This window comes from Ovis canadensis, chromosome 15, assembly GCF_042477335.2.
Source record: "Ovis canadensis isolate MfBH-ARS-UI-01 breed Bighorn chromosome 15, ARS-UI_OviCan_v2, whole genome shotgun sequence".
Taxonomy (NCBI): domain Eukaryota; kingdom Metazoa; phylum Chordata; class Mammalia; order Artiodactyla; family Bovidae; genus Ovis; species Ovis canadensis.
Genome location: NC_091259.1, coordinates 81,987,604 through 82,007,400, shown reverse-complemented (window position 1 = coordinate 82,007,400; position 19,797 = coordinate 81,987,604). Strand labels below are relative to the sequence as shown.

At 55.0% G+C, this 19,797-nt stretch overlaps 1 protein-coding gene across 12 annotated transcripts in view; it reads right to left on the bottom strand.

The window, feature by feature from the left end:
* TSPAN18 (tetraspanin 18) overlaps nucleotides 1–19,797 on the bottom strand; it is a 202,813-nt gene that overhangs the window by 19,401 nt on the left and 163,615 nt on the right. For 6 of the 12 annotated variants that reach the window (XM_069555516.1, XM_069555515.1, XM_069555514.1 and 3 more), the window contains 3 exons: nucleotides 10,584–10,659; nucleotides 5,388–5,460; nucleotides 2,973–3,167 (listed from right to left, as the gene is read on the bottom strand). In XM_069555516.1, the coding sequence (XP_069411617.1) occupies nucleotides 2,973–3,167; nucleotides 5,388–5,450 (258 nt within the window). In that variant the 5' untranslated portion in view covers nucleotides 5,451–5,460; nucleotides 10,584–10,659. The remainder of the gene's footprint in view (nucleotides 1–2,972; nucleotides 3,168–5,387; nucleotides 5,461–10,583; nucleotides 10,660–19,797) is intronic. The other 6 variants (XM_069555521.1, XM_069555523.1, XM_069555520.1 and 3 more) reach the window with 1 other exon arrangement.

The window sequence follows — 19,797 nt, the reverse complement described above, 5'->3', positions numbered from 1 at the left end:
CTCCCCAGAGGAGGAGGGTCTGCGGATCTCCTGGCCACTGTTCCTGCCTGAAGCAGGGCCCCCCAAAAGCCTGGGCACGGAGCGGGTGACATGAGTGTGTAAGTCACCTGGAGGAAAGTGCAGGGCTGTGGGGCCAACAAGATCACTTCTGCCAGCATCTCCAGCGTGAAACAATTGCCTCCTGCTTGACGAGATTAAGGGGCATCCCGCCTGGACCCAGCCATAGGGCTGATGCTTTCTGGGGCTCCCCCGAACCAGGGCCTTTCCCAGAGTGTGTTTCTCTTGAGTTATCTGACCTCATCCCATTTGTCTGAGGGCACACTTGCCAGTAATTCCTCAACATCAAATTTACAACGCTTTGCATAGGATCAGGCGATTAATAAAAGGGTAAAAGCTGCTATTTTGCCTACTTGTGAGCATTTCCAGACTTTTCTAACCCATCTGCCTACAATACATCTGCTTTTCGCTCTCATTTCTAATAATATTTACCAAATTTACATACTTGTTGTACAATTCAGCTCATTTTATCGCTTTTAAATTATACTCTTCCCTTTTTGCTATTCTCTTTTCCAATTTAGCATGCCTTGGTTATCAAATATTTTGAAAATGTGAGGCTTTCAATAAATGGGTTAGAAACATTCCTTGAACTGTTTATAGGTGAGCAGCTAGGCAAAAAGGGATGCCACGAAATGTCACTAATAGGCTGAAGTTGTCTTGTGGTCCATGAAAATGCTCTAGAATTGATCAACAGGACTGTTTGGAAAAATGTTTTAGAAAAGTAGGTCATTAGGTGACATCAGGACCATTGTTCCTGGGCTAAGGGTCACTGGGACCCCTTAGGGCTTAGCCTCCAAGCAGGGGCAGGGGTCCCCCAGGTGACCTCCATCTCCAGGCCTCCTCTCTCTGTGGGCCTTTGAGCCCCAGTTCCAGAGGGGACTGAAGTCACTCTCTTGGCTTCTCCCAAGACTAGTCTTTGCTTCTTCCCGAAAGGGTGACGAGGCGGCTCAGGTTTCTTTAACAAACAAGGAGGGGTGAGACTCGGTGCTGGAACCACCCTGCATGGCTGAGTCCAGGTTGGGAAAAAAAAGTGTTTCTTCTTACTTTTCAGATTATGAATCAATCTGAAAACCTTCCAGAAGCTGTGGGAGTCCCAGAAACACACAAGCATGCACACCACACACATACAGAACACACATGTATAGCCACACACACAGAGGCCCAGACATAATATTTTGCATATAATTTTGGCTGAGTTTTGAACCGCTTGAGTGCATTCCAGGGGAGGAGCCTCTGGACCAGTCCCTCTGAGACAGCAGACCTGGGTCCAAGCGTCCCCTGCACTGTGACCTCGGGTTGTGTGCCTTAGGCTTGTGACAGAGAGGATAGTGGAGTGGACTGGGCAAGAGGGAAGGGGAGGAGGAGAGGGGAGGCAGGGGAAGTCAAGGAAGTGCGGGGAAGGGAGAGAGGGGCAGACAAGGGGGCGTCCAGGAGAAGGAGAAGGAAGCGCAGCAGGAACAGAAACCAAGGGATCAGGAGGAAGGCAGAGAGAGACAGGGAGACAGAGGCAGAGGAAGAGCGAGAAAAGAAGGGGAGAAGCAGAGGCTGGAGGGAGACCGCAGAGGAGGAGGCGGAGAGAGGGGAGACTCTAAGGTTTGGGGGCAGACCAGCCACAGCCAGGACTTAAGCCTCTCTCCGGGGAGAGCTGCAGCCAGCCCCCTCCTGGGTCTCAGCCTTTTTTCTTAGGCACTGGGGAGAGCGATGCCTCGTCCAGCTGGCAGGCTCTGAAGGAGCCACTTAGCTGGAGAGGGCTTGCGAGGCCCCCAGCTTGCTCCTGGCTCAGAGCGCCAGCGTGGTTTTTGTCTTGGCTTCAGAGATGAGCCCGTTCATGCTGGATGAGCCTGTTCAAGCACCGAGGCGCAGGGTGGGCGGGGGAGGATGGGTTTGGTGTGTCCTGGGACCCCCGTACTCAGATCCTTTCAGAGTCCCAGGCTCCCCAAGCCCAGACCGCCGGCACCATTGGACACTGCACAGAGCTGTCCACCAGGGGGCGCTAGACGCCTTGCGAGGACGCATCGCTGACCGGCCCCCGCCTCCCTATCGCTTAACTCCTGACCCACCCGCCGGCTCGCTCGTGAGGCGAGTCTGCAAGTTGGCCCAGCTGCACAGCCAAGGTGGGCTGTTTTTAACTTTCCTTCCGGCAAGATTGCGCTCAACCCAGTTTTCCTAACCCTGAAGGCACAGGACCTGGGAGGGGAGGAAGCCAGACAAGTGAGGAGAGAAAGGGCCACAGTCCATGTGAATACAGAGGACCCGAGGAACGGGACATCCGCTGCTGGTCTCGTTTGACTCCTGTCTACAGCCGAGCGAGTTAGCCTCTGGCTTCACCAGCAGATGCTAAGGCTCAGAGAGGTTAAGAAACTAAACCAGAGTCACACTGTTTGTTATGAGACACAGCAGGTCACACACACAAACCCAGCTCATCCTCCTGGGCTTGCCTGCCCCCCCAACCCCCCACACGACTATGGATGGTCACTCAGCCCTCGATGCACCTATAGCACCAGCGAATCACGTGGCCTGTGACAGCAGGTCAAAGACCATTCAGCTAATGAATAAAGGACCTACCGAGATCATATCACTTCCATTTTAGAAGGGGAAATGTGAAAGAGCTTCGGTCTTTTATTTGAGTTCTCGGAAGCATGCAAGTCGAAAAGCATCACGACTCAGTGCTCTCAGCTGACCCTGCGGTGGGGAAGCCTGGCCGTTCGGACCTGGAGGCCGAGGCCACTGCGCGCCTGGGGGCGGCTCACCCAGGCGGCAGGCACCAGGCCAGCATGGATGCATATGGCAAGGGTTGGTGGCTCTCCCGCTCCTGGAGGCCAGCCTACCTGGCTCAGACCCCAGTGTGAGTCCCCCTTAGTGTGGGTACAGGGCTCTATCCACCCCCCTCCCCAGGGCACCCATGGGATACTCACGAACAGCAGCAGACACTTGTTCTCCCGGACGGCCCCGCAGCAGCCCAGGAAGCCGAGCAGAAAAAGCAGGCCCCCCATGGCCAGGAGGATGTAGGCGCCCGTGATGAGCAGGGGGTTGGCGGCCACGATCTCCCGGAAGCCGGTGGGGTCCACCATGACCCAGATGCCGATGCCCAGCAAGCAGGCCCCGCCCAGCTGCTCCCCAAGGCCAGGCAGGAGCACGGAGAAGACATGGGGAGACACGGCGGTTAGACACCCCCCCACACACACACCAGCTCCCTGCTCGAGGCCCTGGCGCGGAGGTGCCGAGTGAGCTGGGCAGAAACTGCCTCTGTGTCTTCCTCTGCTTTGAACGTCCCTCCTTAATTCTGACCTAGGGTGCATCACGCATCCTCCAGAGCCCGTCTCTGACCAACACTCTACTTTGGGCCGCCAGGAACCATGTCCTGCAGAGTCTATCTGCCACGTTCCTAGTCTCCTTAAGTGTTAGAGCTGCTGGGCACTGAGGTCGTTCAGTCCAACCCTCTGATTCGATGCTGAGCCCCAAAGGGGGCCAACAAGTTGCCAAAGGTCACACAGTAGGTTCATATCAGAGCCAGGGCTGAGCCCCAGGTCCCCCTGACTCCAGCCCCAAGATGCTCCCCAAGTTCGTGAACGTGCTCTGACGCCTACGCTGGGAAACACAGACCAAAGCCATCCTCGTTGTCCTCACAGGAGCTCTCAGTTGGGGCAGGCTCCCCACTCTCAAATCCGCGCCTAGAAAGCCTTCTTGTTCATGACTTCCTCTCCACGGTCCGCTCTCCAGGCCTTACTTATCTCTGGAAAGAGGCAGCTTAGTCCAGAGAAAGGGCTGTGCCACGCGTGCGCTGTGAGACCTTGGTCAAGTGCCTTAACCTCTCTGAGCCCTAGCTTCCTCGTAGTTAAACGAAGATACTGTTTCCCACCTCCCAAGGACTTGAAGGTGCCTAGCAGGGTTCAATAGACATCCGTTCCATTGGTCTTGGGCACAGACCAGTCTATTGGAAACGGATCTGTTGCAGGAGAACTCATTTGGCATCATGGATTTTAAAGACTGGGAAGGGCTTAAAATCCCCGTGTGGCAGGAAGACCAGAGAAATGACGTAAAACTGCCGGCTGATGGGGTCTGTGAGTGGAGGAAGAGCTGGACAGTTTGGGGCAAAAGATGGTCCTTTCAGGTGCGGTGGGGGGAGGGGTGGGGCGCAGAGGCCTGGGGACCCAGGCGCAGCCAACAGAAGCAACATTTTGCCATCTGCTGAGCCCTGCCTTTCCCCCTGGTTCCCCACAAAACTTCCAGGAAAACCCATGTCCCCTCCTCACAGCTGCTGGAGGTTTGGGAGTTTAACAATTGCGTGCTGAGTTCTGCTTCAAGGGGGGCTCAGGCACAAACTGAGTGGCCCAGGGTCACCCCGCTTGGAAGTCAGGTCTAGAATTCAAGTCTGTGGAGTTGCCTGCTCTTCAAAATTAGGGGCAGGGGAAGGAAATCCAGGAAAGCTGCTGAAGTGTACACAGAATAGATGGAGACAGACAGATGGAGTCAGTCTTGACCGGAAGGGGCCTCTCCTTCCTAGTGACCCTGCCCTGGGGGACTTCAGTGGGTCTTTACTCATCCAGGTCTTGGCTGCACTAAGGTCAAAGGTTGATGTGGGGTCACTTGATGAGTGTGGCTCTGCTCCCAGGAGAGGCCATAGGTCTGAGCAGAGCAGGTGGGCTGTGGCAGGGTGCAGGGCTGGACCCCTGAGCCCTTGGGGATGCTGTCCTTTCATGTATAGAATCCATAAGTTGGATGGGGATGGAGCCGATACATTCCAGGCACATCCTTATCTTGCTTCATTTTCAAAGAATCTGTTGAGGTAGAAGATTAAGGGATGACAATGCCGAGGTTCAGGGAGGCGGTGTGTGCTTTAGATGACACAGCGGGTGAGGTGCAGAGTTGGGCTGTGAACCCAGGTGCCTCAGACCCAGAGAGGTTTCAGACTGCATCAGGTGACTGCGTTGGCTCTGCTCCGGTGTCCACAGCTGCTCAGGGAGTCCCGGCTTGGTGGCAGCCCCTGCTACCCTCTGATCATCTCCACCTTCCCTTTCACCTCAACTCCCTAAGAGGGGTCAGATCCCAGGATAGTAGCTGGGGCTAAAGCCTCTGCCCCCTTTTCTTTTAGAACAGCTGAACTATCCCTGGGCTGTGCAAAACGTCTCTCCTGTGATGGCAGGCTCTCCAAGTGGGGTGGGCACTATTCGGGGTCTCCCCACCACGAACCCCCAGCCAGGCAGGCTGGGCAGCTTCTAGCACTGGCCCCTAGACCTCAGCCCAACATGATTCTTTCCAAGCATCAGTCAGTTCCCCCCACCCCGCAGAGGCCTGGGGGAGAACCCCAGACACGTTCCAGGAATACTCACAAATATGAAGAAATTGAACACAAACATCAGATACTTCATGCAGCTCAGACAGTCGCCTTCCATGGTGATCCCCCTGCAAAACAGCAAGGCCCCTTCAGTCCTCTCGCTGGGGGACTCCATCCAGAAGGAACCCTTGCCCGTCCTCCGTCTCCTCCCCCTTGAGGTGTCCCAGGGGCCAGTCTGCCTCTGGAGCTGATAGGGGGAGAGAACAGTTGGTCACAGTGTCCTCATCACAGAGCTTTGCCCTGGGGGGCTGGAGTTGGGAGCGAGGACTTGTGAGCCAGCCAGCCTGGGTTCTCTACCATTCATGCGCTGCATGGTCTCAGGCAAACGGGGGCTTCCCAGGTGGCACTAGTGGTAGATAACCCACCTGCCAATGCAGGAGACATAAGAGATGCGGGTTCAGTCCCTGGGTCGGGAAGATCCCCTGGAGGAGGGCAGGGCAACCCACTCCAGTGTTCTTGCCTGGAGAGTCCCATGGACAGGGGAGCCTGGCAGACTATGGTGCATAGGGTCGCAAAGAGTCAGACACGCTGGAGCGACTTAGCACGCATGCATGCACTCAGGCAGATGACGCCACCTCTCTCAGTCCTGCTCACTCCAAGCTGAAAAGGGAGATTAAAAACAGAAGCTTCTTCCCCAGCGGTGTTGGGAGGATTAACTGGAATAATGCATAAACATGCTTAGCACCACGGGGCGGACTCTCAGAGGCATGACGTCATGATATTACTTGATTGCAGGCGTGAGCCTTCCGTTTGATAGATGAGAAACTAAGGCTCAGAGCCGAGAAGGACTTGCGGAGGTCACGGAGTAGGAGCGGGACCCAGGCCTGACAAACCTCCTACCACCCCACATGCCCTCTGACCAGAAGGACCTGCCCCCGGGGGAAGCGGTGTTACAGGGAAAGAGCTGCTGGCGCCTCCTGGGGCCTCAAGCCCCCAGACACTCCCCCGACCCTGACCACCTCCATCATGAGATCTATAGCATCCCACCTCCCCCTGGAGCCTCCCTGGTCCCTATGGACTCTTAAGCACATCCATGGCAGCCGGACAGACTGAATACAATTCTATTCTGCCAGCATTTACTCTGCAATGACTTGATGCCAGGCACTGCAGCTTGAAAACCAGGCTTTCCCTGTGCCCGGGGGAAGCAGATGGCATCTGCTGTTACAAGTCAGCCTTCAAGGTGCTCATAAGTCGTGGGCATGTTCAGTACACCATATTCAGTATTCCCAGGCTTTCTTTCTGACAGCCCTGGGGAGAGGATGGCAGGCCCAGGAGGATCCTTGTTCCAGGCCCTGTCCTCCCAGCAGCCAGCAGAAGGCTGAGATGCAGTGGGGACCTGTGGGTATGGCAGGCCTGTGTAGCCAGCATCTCTTGGTCCACGCCATGCCCATCAGTTGTTAAACCATCATCCCTGGCAATTGATCATCCTTGTCTCTTGCATCATCTCCAAGCCCAGGCTCTCTACCTCCAGAGCAGGTCCCCAGACCAAGCCAGTCACCCTCCTCCAACTCCTCCATCTCTGACCTTCTAGAAGCAGCATCTAACCTGCATCGGAACACGACAGCTCCAAGCAGGGTCTCTGAAGCCAGACACACCTGGGCTCCGATCCCGGCTCTTCACACCTCTCTACCTCTGTGTCCGGTAAATGATGTAACCTCTAGAGACTCAGTTTCTTCATCCATGAAAGTGGGTATTTAGGACCTACGTCGTGGCATGTTGTAAGAGTTAAATGAGACATCCTGCATCAGGGCTCCCCACAGAACCTGCTTCAGCGAGGGGCGGACAGCTCTTACTAGGAACACACCTAACTTGATAGTCACAGGTGACTCCCTGGGCTGTTGCGGCCCATGAGATCAGGACCCCAGGATAATGACCTGCACCCCAGGCACTGCATGCTGACCCCTCTCCCTTGGGCACTTGGCTGATGCAGCTCCACACATCTGCTGAGACCCCATGCTCCTTGGACAGGGGGAAGAAGACAGGAAAGAGCAGGCACCGAGGACGGATTCCTTGCCAGCCACACGCCAGCTCCAGGAAGTGACTTCCCTGAATTTTTCAACAGTGTCATAGGCAGGAAGCACCGTGTTCATTTCAGAGGTGAGGACACTGAGGCTCAGGGTGATGAGGTGGACTTAACCTCCTGGAGCTTGTGCATGGGCCCCTCTGCCCACTCCACATCCTGCACTCTCCCTGTCCCAGGGGCTGGTGATCAGGCAGACAGAAGGGCAGAAGGACCCCTGGACTGGGAGCCGGGAGCCCTAAGCTCCAGCTCTGCAAGTCACTTCTGTCCAGCCTCAAGCGTCTCCATCTGCAAAATGATGGAGAGGGATTTAACGGCCTGTGAGCTCCTGCTATCGGGTTCTGACTTGGACGGGCCTTTGGAGGGCAGGAGGGACCGCCCCTGTGAGATGCTGAGAGAGTCTGCAGGAGGCAGGCTCTGGGGCCCCGTCCTCTGCCCACCCAGGCAAAGCCTAGTCCTCAGGGTCGGATCTGGCTTCAGCTGGCTCTGACTGTTTGGCAGTTAAGGGGCATAATAAACATAGCAGCTCATAAACGGGCTACCTGTATTTATTATGTATCACGTTCATTAGAGATTACATCTAATGGGCAGCTTGTGGAGTGCTGGGCTCCCAGACGAATGCAATAAAAGAAGACGTGTCTCGTGGGAAGAGCCTCTGACCAAGGTGAGGAAGGCAGAGGGAGAGACGATGTGAGCTGGAGGGTGGATGGAGGCAGGGGGGCCTGGGCCCAGCTCCAGGGCCGGGAACCGAGTGGACAGAGGGCTTGGGAGCCTGATGGAGGACCACGCCCCAGCTCGGCCAGGCCCAGCTGGTGGCCTCGAGTGAGTTCTTGTTCTGCGAGCGTCTACGTTTCCTCGTCTTTACAATTAGCATAAAAATAATGCCTTCCTCATAATGCATGGAAAATACAGAGCACAGAGCTTGGTGCAAGGTAGACTGTAACAGCGCAGTGAGCAACATCTGGCTCCCCTGGAGCCTTACTGTGTGTCAAGAAACATGCACAGCCTCATTTAGTCTCCCTAAAGCTCCTGGAGGTAGGTAATGTCATTGCCCTTGTTTCAGGTGAGGGAATTAAGCCTCGGAGGAGGCTTGTCTAAGATCATGCAGCATGGAAATGCCTGAACCAGGATTTGAACCAGGTCTGTCTTAATCTAGAGCCTCAACTCTTTTTTTAAATTTAAAGTTAATTTTTATTTATCTGGCTGTGCCAGGTTCTAGTTGCAGCGTGTGGCATCTTTTAGCCTTGGCATGCAGACTCTCAGTTGTGGTGTGTGAGATCCAGTTCCCTGACTTGGGATTGAACCCGGGCCCCCTGCATTGGGAACGTGAAGTCCCAGTTACTGGAAGACCAGGAAAGTCCCTGGAAGCACAGCTCTTAATCCTCATTTTCAGTGAATGCTAATCCCCTTGCCACATTCATCCATTTTTCTCCCAAATTCAGGCCTGTCTTCACACCTCTGCCCAAGGACTCAGTCATGTCCAACTCTTTTGTGACCCCATGGACTTTGGCCTGCCAGGATCCTCCGTCCATGAGATTTCCCAGGCAAAAATACTGGAGCGGGTTGTCATTTTATATGCCAGGCAATCTTCCTGACCCAGGGATCGAACCTGTGTCCCTTGTGGTTCTCACACTGGATTCCTCTAGGCTAGCAATCTCCTAGAGCCATTTTCAGGATTTTAGGTAACGTCTCAGAAATCATCCCCTCAGCACCGGCTAACTCATGGGGCAAGTGTCTTTGGTTTTGGAGCAATTCAACCACCCAGGTTGGGAACCTTATTTCTCAGGTTGGTCAGAAGTCCTATGTACCAGGTACATATGAGGCCTCAGTAAGAAGAAACATACTTGGTAAAGGCAGTGCTGTTTGGCCAAAAAAGTCCTTTAAATCTTGGGGCCCAGAAAGATGAAATGCAAGAGTCAGTATCACAGGCAAACTTCACCTTGTGTGTGCGTGGTCAGTTCGGTGGTATCCAACTCTTCACGACCCCATGGACTGTAGCCCACCAGGCTCCTCCGTCCATGGGATTCTCCAGGCAAGAACACTGGAGTGGGTTGCTACTTCCTTCTCCAGGGCATCTTCCTGACCCAGGGATCCAGCCTGCCTCTCTCACGCCTCCCTCACTGTGTGCTTAGTCGCGCAGTCGTGTCTGACCCTTTGCCACCCCAGGGACTGTAGCCCACCAGGCTCCTCTGTCCGTGGGATTCCCCAGGCAAGAAGCCTGGAGTGGGTTGCCGCTTCCTACTCCAGCCTCCTGCATTGGTCTCCTACGTTGGCAGGCGGATTCTTTACTGCTGCACCATTCATGAGCTCAAATCTCACAGGTGCTGGGAAGGCAGCTGAGGCGCTGTGGACCTGGCTGCCCTTCCACGAGGTGCCTGCCCCAGGGTGAGCCTGAGAGGGGGCTCTGCACTTGCTGCCTCGAGTCTCATGGTCTCAAGTCTCTTGTCCCTGTCACAGCGCCCCCTGCTCCTGGACGCTGAGGCTTCCCGGCTCACGGATGGGTGTTTTATGATTCAATGTGACCCTGGATGCAACTGGCTGTTTCATGTATAACAAAGCCAGAGGTGTTTATGGGCTTTAAGGGGAACTATAATGCGACACTTCTGTCTGTGTAATAACTGATTTAGAGTCCAGCCCTTGCATAACTTACGTCACCAGGGAAATGGGAAAACAGACTGCAAGAGGGAAAGGAGGTGTAGCCAGGTTACAAAACCAATTAGCGAGGGGTCTGGGCCTGGAGACCCGTTTCTTAAAGCCTAGGCCAGTGCCTGTGGCTGTTCTCCAAGTTTCACTTCTTTCTTTCGGCAGCACACACCTTCCTGTTAGAATGTGTGCTGAGAAAGACATGGGCTTATTTTGCTCACTGCCATGTTCCCAGCATCCAGAGCAGTGTCTGGCACGTGTAGGTCCTCAATTTCTCTGTCTGGATGAAGGAATGAATGGAGAGTGGGAAAAGAGAAAGCAGACACCGAGAACAATAGAGACTCAGTAAATCAGAGAGATCAGCAAAGTCGGAAAGAGAGGGGAAGATGGAGAAAGACAAGGTGAGGTACGGGGAAAAAGACGGCAGGAAGGGATCCGGGAAAGGACAGACTGAGAGCTCATGGGAAGACGGGGTGGAGTCAGGGATACGGCTGGTGCAGAGAGGGGGCATGGGGAGCAATTACTGACTTGTCACCTGGACAGTTCTTCCGACGTCAGCAGGACAGTGTCCCCAGGTCAGTCTCCCTTATTGGCCCAGCTTGTCCTATAAGAGAAAATACTCAATTACTCTAGAAATAAGGAGCAGCCACTTTCGGGAAGCGCACATGAACACCTGCCCGCCCTTCGGACACACACGTTCAGGGCAAGTGCCTTGCTGATCTGGGCCCATTAGCGCTGATGAAAAGTGCTCAGCACCTGGGGCACTCCAGCTGGGTGGCCCACACGCCGCGCCCGCCTTCTGCCCGCATGGCAGCTGCCGGGTGCCCTCGTTGGGGCTGCGAGGGGAACCTCATCTCCAAGAGACTCGCGGTTGCTGGCATAGGCTTCATCCCTGCTGACACCCTGCTGCATGCGGCGGGTGAACCAGGAGGAGGGCTGGGGGGCCCATGCCCTGGGATGCCACCTGGCTGCTCCCTGGGCGTCTGCAGTGATGCCCCAGCAGAGAGAGAGAGAGCCAGCGGGGCCCTGGAAATCAAACACCCTCCCCAGAAACCCTGACTCCCAGGGGGCAGAGAAATTTGATGCTGGAAAGGGTTCCTTAGCTTTGCCTAAGAATTTGCCAGAAGGCTCCTTTTGCTTGCCAGCTCCCAGCAGTGGAAATGAGGGTGTGGTTTCAGCAGTCGCAGGGGCCCATCCATACGGAGAAGCCTGGCCAATCACACGTGTGGGGAATTCCACAGCTGCTCCTGCTCAAACACTGGGCTGGAGGACACTGCCAGGAAACCTCGAGGCCTGGGGTGCTTGGGCTTCACAGGCATCCCCGTGGGCAGGAAGCGGGGATTTCTGGGCCTCGGGTACTGTTCAGATTCCTTTCCAGGCTTATCAGTGGTGGCGGGGGTTGGGCTGTAGATGAAAGATTCCTCCCTGTTCATCCATCCATATACTAGGTTGGCCATAAGATGTTATGGAAAAACCTGGATGAACTTTTTTGGGAACACAACACATCCCTTACTCTCTCCTTCCATTTATCCCTCCCTCCTTCCACCTACCCATCTACTCTGCGCTGGGTGCTGTGTTAGGGAACAGAGGTGCAGGTAAGCATGAACTCACAGTTGGGTGGTGGTCGGGGTAGGAGATTGGAAGAGGCAGGGGAAGGGATGACGATAGGGCTGGGGCCACAGGAAGGGGGACAAACTCTCCCCCGGGGTAACTCCACTGGGGGCAGTTGGGGAGCTTTCAGTTGGGAAGGGGATGGTGCAGGGGAGTAGGTTGGGAGGGAGTGTAGAGGTGGGGATGGGCAGATGGGAAGGAAGGCAGGAAAAGGGGCCTCCCTCCTGCGAGCTCTCGGAGGCCCTGGGAGCTGGTACTCTGCCCTAAACATAAACACGTAGGAAGTTCTTCAGCCGCCTTCCTCGGTATCTGCTGTGTGGCTTTGGGCTACACACTTACATGCATGAGCTCATTAGATGCCAAGAACAAGCCTAGGAAGTAGATATCATACCATCACCCTCACTTTACAATGGAAACTGAGACCTGGAGAAGAAAGAGACTTGTCCGGCATCACACAGCTAGCAAGTTACGGACCGGGGATCCACACCCAGGAGTCAGAATCAAAACCGGCCTTCGTGGGCAGGGCTGTGCACCCACCCACGTGATGACGGTGAGTCCTCATGACGGCCTTGGGAGGTGGACTATTGCCCTATTTTATAGAAGGAAGTTGAGCCTTAGAAATTTAAGTGGCAAAGCTGAGCATCCTCCTGAGATTTCTAAGCTCTTTCTCCTAGAAACTCCAGGCAAGATGTTAGAAAAGCTGTGTTGGGGGCAGAAGTGGGGAAGAGGGCAGAAGTCCAGCCCCATCTGAGCAGTGAGGGATCCCCTGAAATTGGCCCTGGGGGGTGTGGGGAAGGGAAGACATTGTCACTACCAGATAGGACCCTGCTACCCAGGTGGACATCTGCGGTGAGAAACCCACGGGTCTAGGCAGGGGCCAAGGACATTTGGGCTGGAACCCTGTCCAAGGGTGGCTTACTGGGTAAGATGAAGCCAACTTCAGTTCCCCTTAAAACTCAGGTATCTGTAGCCTTAGGAAGGGGAGCTCTAAAGTCTAGTTCAGGGGCTGCATCCCATGCCTGACCTCAGGGCTCAGGGAAGCAGGAGGGGGTCATAGTTTTCTCTTATCCCTGTCCTTCCCCTGGCCCATCCCAGCTTGTGCGCCAATATCACCATTTTCTGCCCAGCATCTCAGGCTAGTGGTTGTCCTGGATGTGATGTGACCCACCTTCCTCTGGACACTGAGGCTGGGATGAAGGCCTGGGTGATGCAGAAGGCACCCCTCACCCCAGGGGCATGAATCTCTGATATCTCCTGAACTCCGCATGAATCTCTGATATCTCCTGCCCTCCTCTTTGCCAGGATGCCCCCTCCCCAGCTGTTTTCTGACACAGCAGATATCTGCACTAAGGGGAAAGGATGGCCTGGGAGAGGCCCGGCCCGCTCAGCCATCACCGCTGCCTTGCACAGCCTGGGACGGCCCCTGACTCGGCCAGCTCCCTGGAGGCCTTCGGAAAGTCACTGTTCTCCCTGAGATGCTCGGTTCTCCTCTGAAAACTGTGATTCTCAACGTTGAAGCCGGAGGTGGTTGTACGAATTTGTGCAGTGAGGCACATGAAATGAAGCGATATGATGTGAAAACACTTGGAAAACTGCAAAGCACTGCTCCCAGGAGGAGGTATTATTATCAGCATCCTCAGATACTGAAAATAGGTGGATGCCCAGACCATGTTCACCAGTTATCCATGGAGGTGGGTGTGGGGCAGACCGTGGACATCTGGCTTGGTCAGGAGGGATAGAGATATATATATCTGTCTTTCCTCTTAGTGGCCCCAAAGTCAAATTTGTTGCTCCAATTTTGTGATAACTGAATCTTATTATAACTGGTAGTACTGAGCATTTACCATGTATCAGATTCTGCTAAGCATTTCTCCCACATTCTTTTATTCAGTCTTCATATAGGAGGTGGGTATCATTGTCAACCCATTTTACAGATGAGGAAACTGAGGCTCAGAGAATATAATTAACTGGCCTGGATTTTAATCACATGTTTAGTAAGACTTGGCCATGAATCAAGCCTAAGTCTGCTAGACTCCAAACCAGAGCTTCCGGTAAGGTCCATGGACACAGCTTGCCAGAAAGGAGTGCGATGCCTCGGTCTCCAAAGCTTCTAACCCAGTGCTGTCAGCCCAGAGTCAGGAAACCAGGCGAGTGCGCCCCAGGGACCAGCTAGCATCCTCCCCCGTGCCAGCTGCAGGCCTCTGGGTGATGACCCCGTCCTGCCATCCCGTGACAGATGGGAGCCCCGAGGCCCAGGGAGGGGCAGACGTGGGGCGAGGTCAAGCAGTGCTGCTGCGATCTCCTCTGTAGGCGCCGGCCTGGGCCAGACAGCTTTGTTCATCTCCCCTCTCCCACTGCCCCCAGACGACCGCTCAGTTCCATCTGCACGGAGCAGGCCCAGCAGCGGTTCTGTGATGAAGAAGAACAGCTCAGTTCATAAATCACTCCTTTTACTTTCACCGCCTCTAGCTCCCACCGGGCGTGCTTTCTGGAGAGAGAGAAAAGAAAGCACGTGGACAGACAGGGCAAAATGCCCATCGGAGGAAGCAAAGGTAGGTCTGCTTTGGGCTGGTGGGAGCTAAGAAGCGTCTTGTATTCGCTCCTGCCAGGTGAGGGCCCTGTGGTGCAGGATGGAGCCTCTGGGAGTCCCAGGGGACCAGCCTCACCTGGGTCTCAACCAGCACCCTTGCCTCCAGCAAGCTGGGAGGCCTGGGCCAGCCTCCGCATCACCCGGGCCTCCACGGATGGCTCCACCTCTGAGACGGGCATTCTCACATCTAACTTCCAGGGTCAGCACGTGGATTCAGAGATAGTGTCGGCGAAAGCACTTTAGCGTTGCTTCCTTCCTGTGTGTTTATGCCGGCACTGGGCTGCGTCCAAGGCACGGAGGCCAGCAGCTTCCCTCCCTCAAGGACTCGAGTCTCCTGAGAATTAATAACCTGCTACTCAGAACTGTTAACAGCCGCATGGACCACCTTCCCAACCGCAGGAAGGGAAACTGGCGCTGACTGCCTTAGAGGGTGACGGGGGGGTGGGGGGGGTGGGGGGGAGTGTGGCAGGGGCAGCCTGGAAGCCTGGGGGGCCTGTGTGTGGGGAGCACACACATTTTTGTTGGCAGGGACCAACACTTTTGAGCCTCAGTGATGCTGCAGGGCATTGTGTCCTGGGCATTTACCTATAATGAATGACCTTACTGATCCTCCAAAGAGATCTGCAAATTAGATGAATTGCCATTGTTCCCTTTTACTGAAGAGAAAACTAAGGCCCCAAGGGGCTTGAAAACCCTTAGAGCCAGAGCTGACTCAAGTCGGCCTGACTCTAAGACCCCTGTGCTCCTTCTTCAGGACATGGGACTGAGGCTTAGAGAAAAAAAAAAAAAGCAAGGCAGTATTTCCCTGGCAGTCCAATGGTTAAGACTCTGCCCTTCGGGCCACGGGTTCGATCCCTGGTTTGGGAACGAGAGCCCATATGCTGAGCGGTCTGGCCAAAAAAGGAAAAAAAAAAAAAAGTAAGGACTTGGGGCTGAGACTTGCTGGAATAAGGATGATGCTTCTCACCAGGTTCCAAGCCGAGGGGGAGGATCTTATTTGCTCACTGGTGGTGCTTGCTGTGCTTCATCTCAAGACAGACGGTCTCATAAACAAGCAATTGGCCCCAAATCCTGGCGCACCTGGTGAATGGCACAGACATGGGGACATGGGCACAGCTGATGGGGGAAACATCTAACTTGGCTCCTGGGGGCAGAGCCTGTGGTGGATGTAGCAGATCCCAAGCGACAGCCTTCGCCGGCCCTGCTCTCACCGAATCTTGAATGTCGCGAAGGTAGAGTGGCTGCAGCGTCTTGGAGAGCACAGTCTCTGATCTGGGAGCTGAACCAGCTCTGGGCACTGTGTGCTCCTGCCATGAGCCCTCTCCTCTGCCTTCAGAGGATCTTCAGAGAAGGAAGCCTTAGTGAGGCCTGACTCCAATTCTCTCTTCACACCGGGGGCATGTTGAGGCCCAGAGAGGGGCAGAGTCTGGTCCAAAGTCACACAGCAGGGCCAGAATTAGGAACTCCTGATTTTAAGCCCCCTGCTCTGCCCACCTGGTGCTTCCCAGGTGGCGCTAGTGGTAAAGAAGCCGCCTGCTGATGCAAGAAATGTAAGAGACGCGGGTTTGATCCCTGGGTTGGGAAGATCCCCTGGAGAAGGAAATGGCTACCCACTCCAGTATTCTTGCCTGGAGAATCCCATGGACAGAGGAGCCTGGTGGGCTGCAGTCCATGGGGTTGCAAAGAGTCGGACACCACTGAAGAGGCTTAGCATGCACACACACCCTTCCCATCACTCAGGGCAGCCTCCTGAGACTAACATCTCAATTTATTTTGACTCCAGAGAGCATTTTACACACACAGTTTCTCAATCACCCTGGAGATAGGCACTCCTGCTTTATAGAAGAGGAAGCTGAGGCCCAGAGAGATGAAACCCCTGGCCTGAGGTTGGGGAAATTTCTGGGGCAACAAAGCAGGATCCGCATCCTTCTGCCTGGTCATCCTTCACAGGCGTGGCCCAGGGACTTTGGGCAGTCAGTCCCCAGAGTGGCCCTTGCTACAATCCTTATCCCCTGCCCCACGGACCTGAACTGGACTCAGAACCACAGATGGCGCTCATCTCTGACAGTTCCTGGGACGGGGCCATGGCTGCATCTTCCTGCCTTTGCACTTGGGATGACCCATGTGCAAAGGCCTCTGGGAAGGCTGTGCACCCTCCACCAAAGGCTGGTAGTCAGCCTGGCTGCTTCCATGGAATTCAGACAGCATCTACCCCAGGGCCCGCCTGGGTGGGCAAAGAACAACCTCCCTCCCAGACAAACATTATTCTTGTGGTAATTTACATCAGAAAGCATTTCATTCATGTAGACTTTCATTCATACTCCCTTTAGTGAGCACTGCAGGTCTTTGGAGTGACCCCCAACCCTGTGGGATGAAGTGCTGGGAAGTGTCACAGTGTCCCCAGACTCGGGCAACCATCTTCCCCACGTGGGTTCTCCCTGCCCAGCCTGGCTCAACTGTGGCTTCTGGTAACACCTCTGCTTCTCCTAGTTGAGTCTCCTTATTCTCCAGGGCACCTCCTGGAAGCTTGTGTTAAACTTCATGCTACCCAGAGTTAACTCTTACTGTATATCTGGCCTTGAACTAACAGCATACAGATCCTCACAAGAGTCCTAGGAAGTGTGTCTGCTCCCCCAATGACCTGTGATTGAACCGGGCTCAGAGACAGTGAGCAGCCTGCCTTTTAGGGATTCCCCTGGCCTGATCCTAAAGTTAAGCTCTTTTCCCCCCACCCCTACATAAAATAAGATACACAGGATTAAACCAATTATATTAAATAATGTTATCAAAATATTTTCAAAATGTTTGTTATATGCAAATACTTCTTCATTAACTCATTAAGTTCAAGAACTAGTGATAGATTTGACAGCTATCGTAATTTTGAAAGATCTGCAACAGTTTGGGGGCGGCGTGAAAATATCTGCTTCCACCTACTGATGGCAATATTACGAGTACAGCTAATAATACTACAGCTTGTTGCCTGAGCTCACCGAGGGTGAGATGGTCAGATGGCGTCACTGACTCAATGGACCTGAGTTTGGGCAAACTCCGGGAGATGGTGAAGGACAGGGAAGCCTGGTGTGCTACAGTGCATGGGGTCGGGAAGAGCTGGACACAACTGAGTGTCTGAACAGCAATAACAGTATAAGAGGATATGCTCAATGTCAGTTAATGTTAGTGAAAGTAAAGAGATAATTTTTTCCCCCAAACTCGCCAGTTTCTCGAGTTCCATGTGATCCGTGGACCCTGGGACGGGAACTCCTGCCTTAGACGTAGATCATCCCCGACGGTGACGCCCTCCCCGTCTGTAGCTCATTAACCCAGTTTGTTACTTCTGATCTCCATCTCCCTCACGCCCCTCCTCCCCCCAGACAGAGGCTGCCCTCTCCCCTCAGCCCCTGCCCCCAGCAGAGGGGCAGCGAGTTTACAGCAGGAGCAGATGGGGCTGCAGGGGCAGGGGAGAGGTTGGGGGTGGGATGGAAGGATCAGAATCCTAAACTGACCGTAGCTGAATGTGGCTGCCTTCCCCCTGGGAGCAGACCCCGCCAGCTGGGATGGAAGGGGCGGCCAGGGAGCCAGCCTGTCTGCGAAGCCCCTGGGGAATTTGTTAATAAGCCCTCAAACTTCCAGGCTCCAGCCCTGAGATTTGGATTCTGCTGGATCCAGGAGGGGTCTACCCGTAGGCCTTTCCTTTGGATCCATCCCTGGGGGCATCTACACTGTCAGGTTCAAAGACCTCAAGGTGAGATTCCCTCCTCCCCTCTAGGTCTATCCAGGAGGCTGGGGCCCCCGGCCAGCTGAAAATCATGCTCCTCAAATCTAGAAGGGTATCGGTGCAACCAGCCAATGGCCGTCTGCCGGTTCCATGCCCAGCATTCCTCCTCCATCACCGTGGGCAGCCGCAGCCCAGGTTCCCTGACATAGCCCAGCTTCCAGCACGTGGCTCCTGGCCTCCTCTGGGCCTCCCACTCGGCCCCTCCCCTTCACGGAGAAGCGGACAATGATTCCACACCACTGGCCTCTGACCGGGACGAGCCAGCACGTGTCTGGAGCGTCTGGAGCGGAGATGTTAGTTCTCTGGAAATCCTCCTGCCTTTGGAGGGACCTGGGGCTGGGGTGGGAGGCAGCAGTGGGGTTTCAGAGGGGAGAAAATACAAGGAAGGAGGCACTTTGAGGGCTAGAGAGCAGAGCCCACGTGGAGGTCGCAAGGAGCTTGCAGGGCTGGCCTCATCCTCTCGGGCTCACTTCCTAAAGGGGCATCACAGGATGCGGGGGTGGGGAACGCGCCATCTCTATGGGTGGCTGGTGCCTCCATGCCAGCTGGAGGGGGGGCTGCCGCGGAAAGTGACTCAGAGTCACCCCCATCCCACAGCCGAGGAGACTGGCATCGGAAGCCAAGGGACTGGCCCAAGGCCACACAGCAGAGTCACGGCTGGACGGCACAGCGCAAGCTCCCAGCCTGGGTGCTCCCTGCCGTGTGCTGGGGGCCCGGCTCAAAACGCACGCCAGGCATCTCCCAGGTAGGCTCACACTGGGATTGGAGGGGACAGGGAACACTGGACACGACCTCAGAATTTGCCATCGCTGGCAGACCTTCCCGTCAGATATAACCCTTTGGTGGCCGGGGCTGTGTCTCCCACTTCCTTGGAGTCCCCTTAGCGCAAACAGGGGTGGCTGGTGTTCAGTCGCTAAGTTGTATCCGATTCTTTGCGACCCCATGGACCGTACCTTGCCAGGCCCCTCTGTCCATAAGATTTCCTAGGCAAGAATGCTGGAGTGGGTTGCCATTTCCTCCTCCAGAGGATCTTCCCGACCCGGGGATTGAACCCGCTTCTCCTGCACTGGCAGGCAGATCTTTACTGCTGAGCCACAGGGAAGCCCCGGCATGCAATATCATCAATATAATAACTGCTCCTGCTTCACGTGGGCCAGGAGCCGTGCTGAACAATGTTCCAACATCATCTGAAGTGAGTGAATTATCCCCAGGGGTACATGGAGACCCAGAGAAGGTAAGCTTCCCACGGCGGTCTAGCTGGAGAGGGCAGAACTGGTGTGCAGACCCCAATCCAGACAACACGCCCACAAGGTGGAGACAAGTAAAGAGAACAAGCTGGCAGGCGTGAGGCCTGGATTCAAGTCCAGACTCTGGAAAACCGGGGAGAATCCTGCCCTGTCTCTGACCCTCCAGTCCTCTGGCTGATTCCCACGATGACGGTCTCTGTAAGTCTCAGTGGGGCTCCGAAGCCCCCAGCCCTCCCACCCTCCCTCCAACAGTTCTCTCTTCCCACATTTCATCCCCCTTCGGGCCAGAGCAGCAGGAGACCCTTTGAAAGACTTGGTAATCCATCCCAAAATATGCAGAACTGTTGCTGGGGCAACCTGGCTGCCACATAGCCCAGATTTAAATATTTAATGGCTTCTTGGGTATTAAGGGGTCCTGGGAACTGGGTGGGAAAGGGCACAGGTCTGAGCTGGGGTAAGGGGGTGGGGGAGCCCTGGAAGCTCCTGCCAGAACAGCACCCCCACCACAGGGGGCTTTGA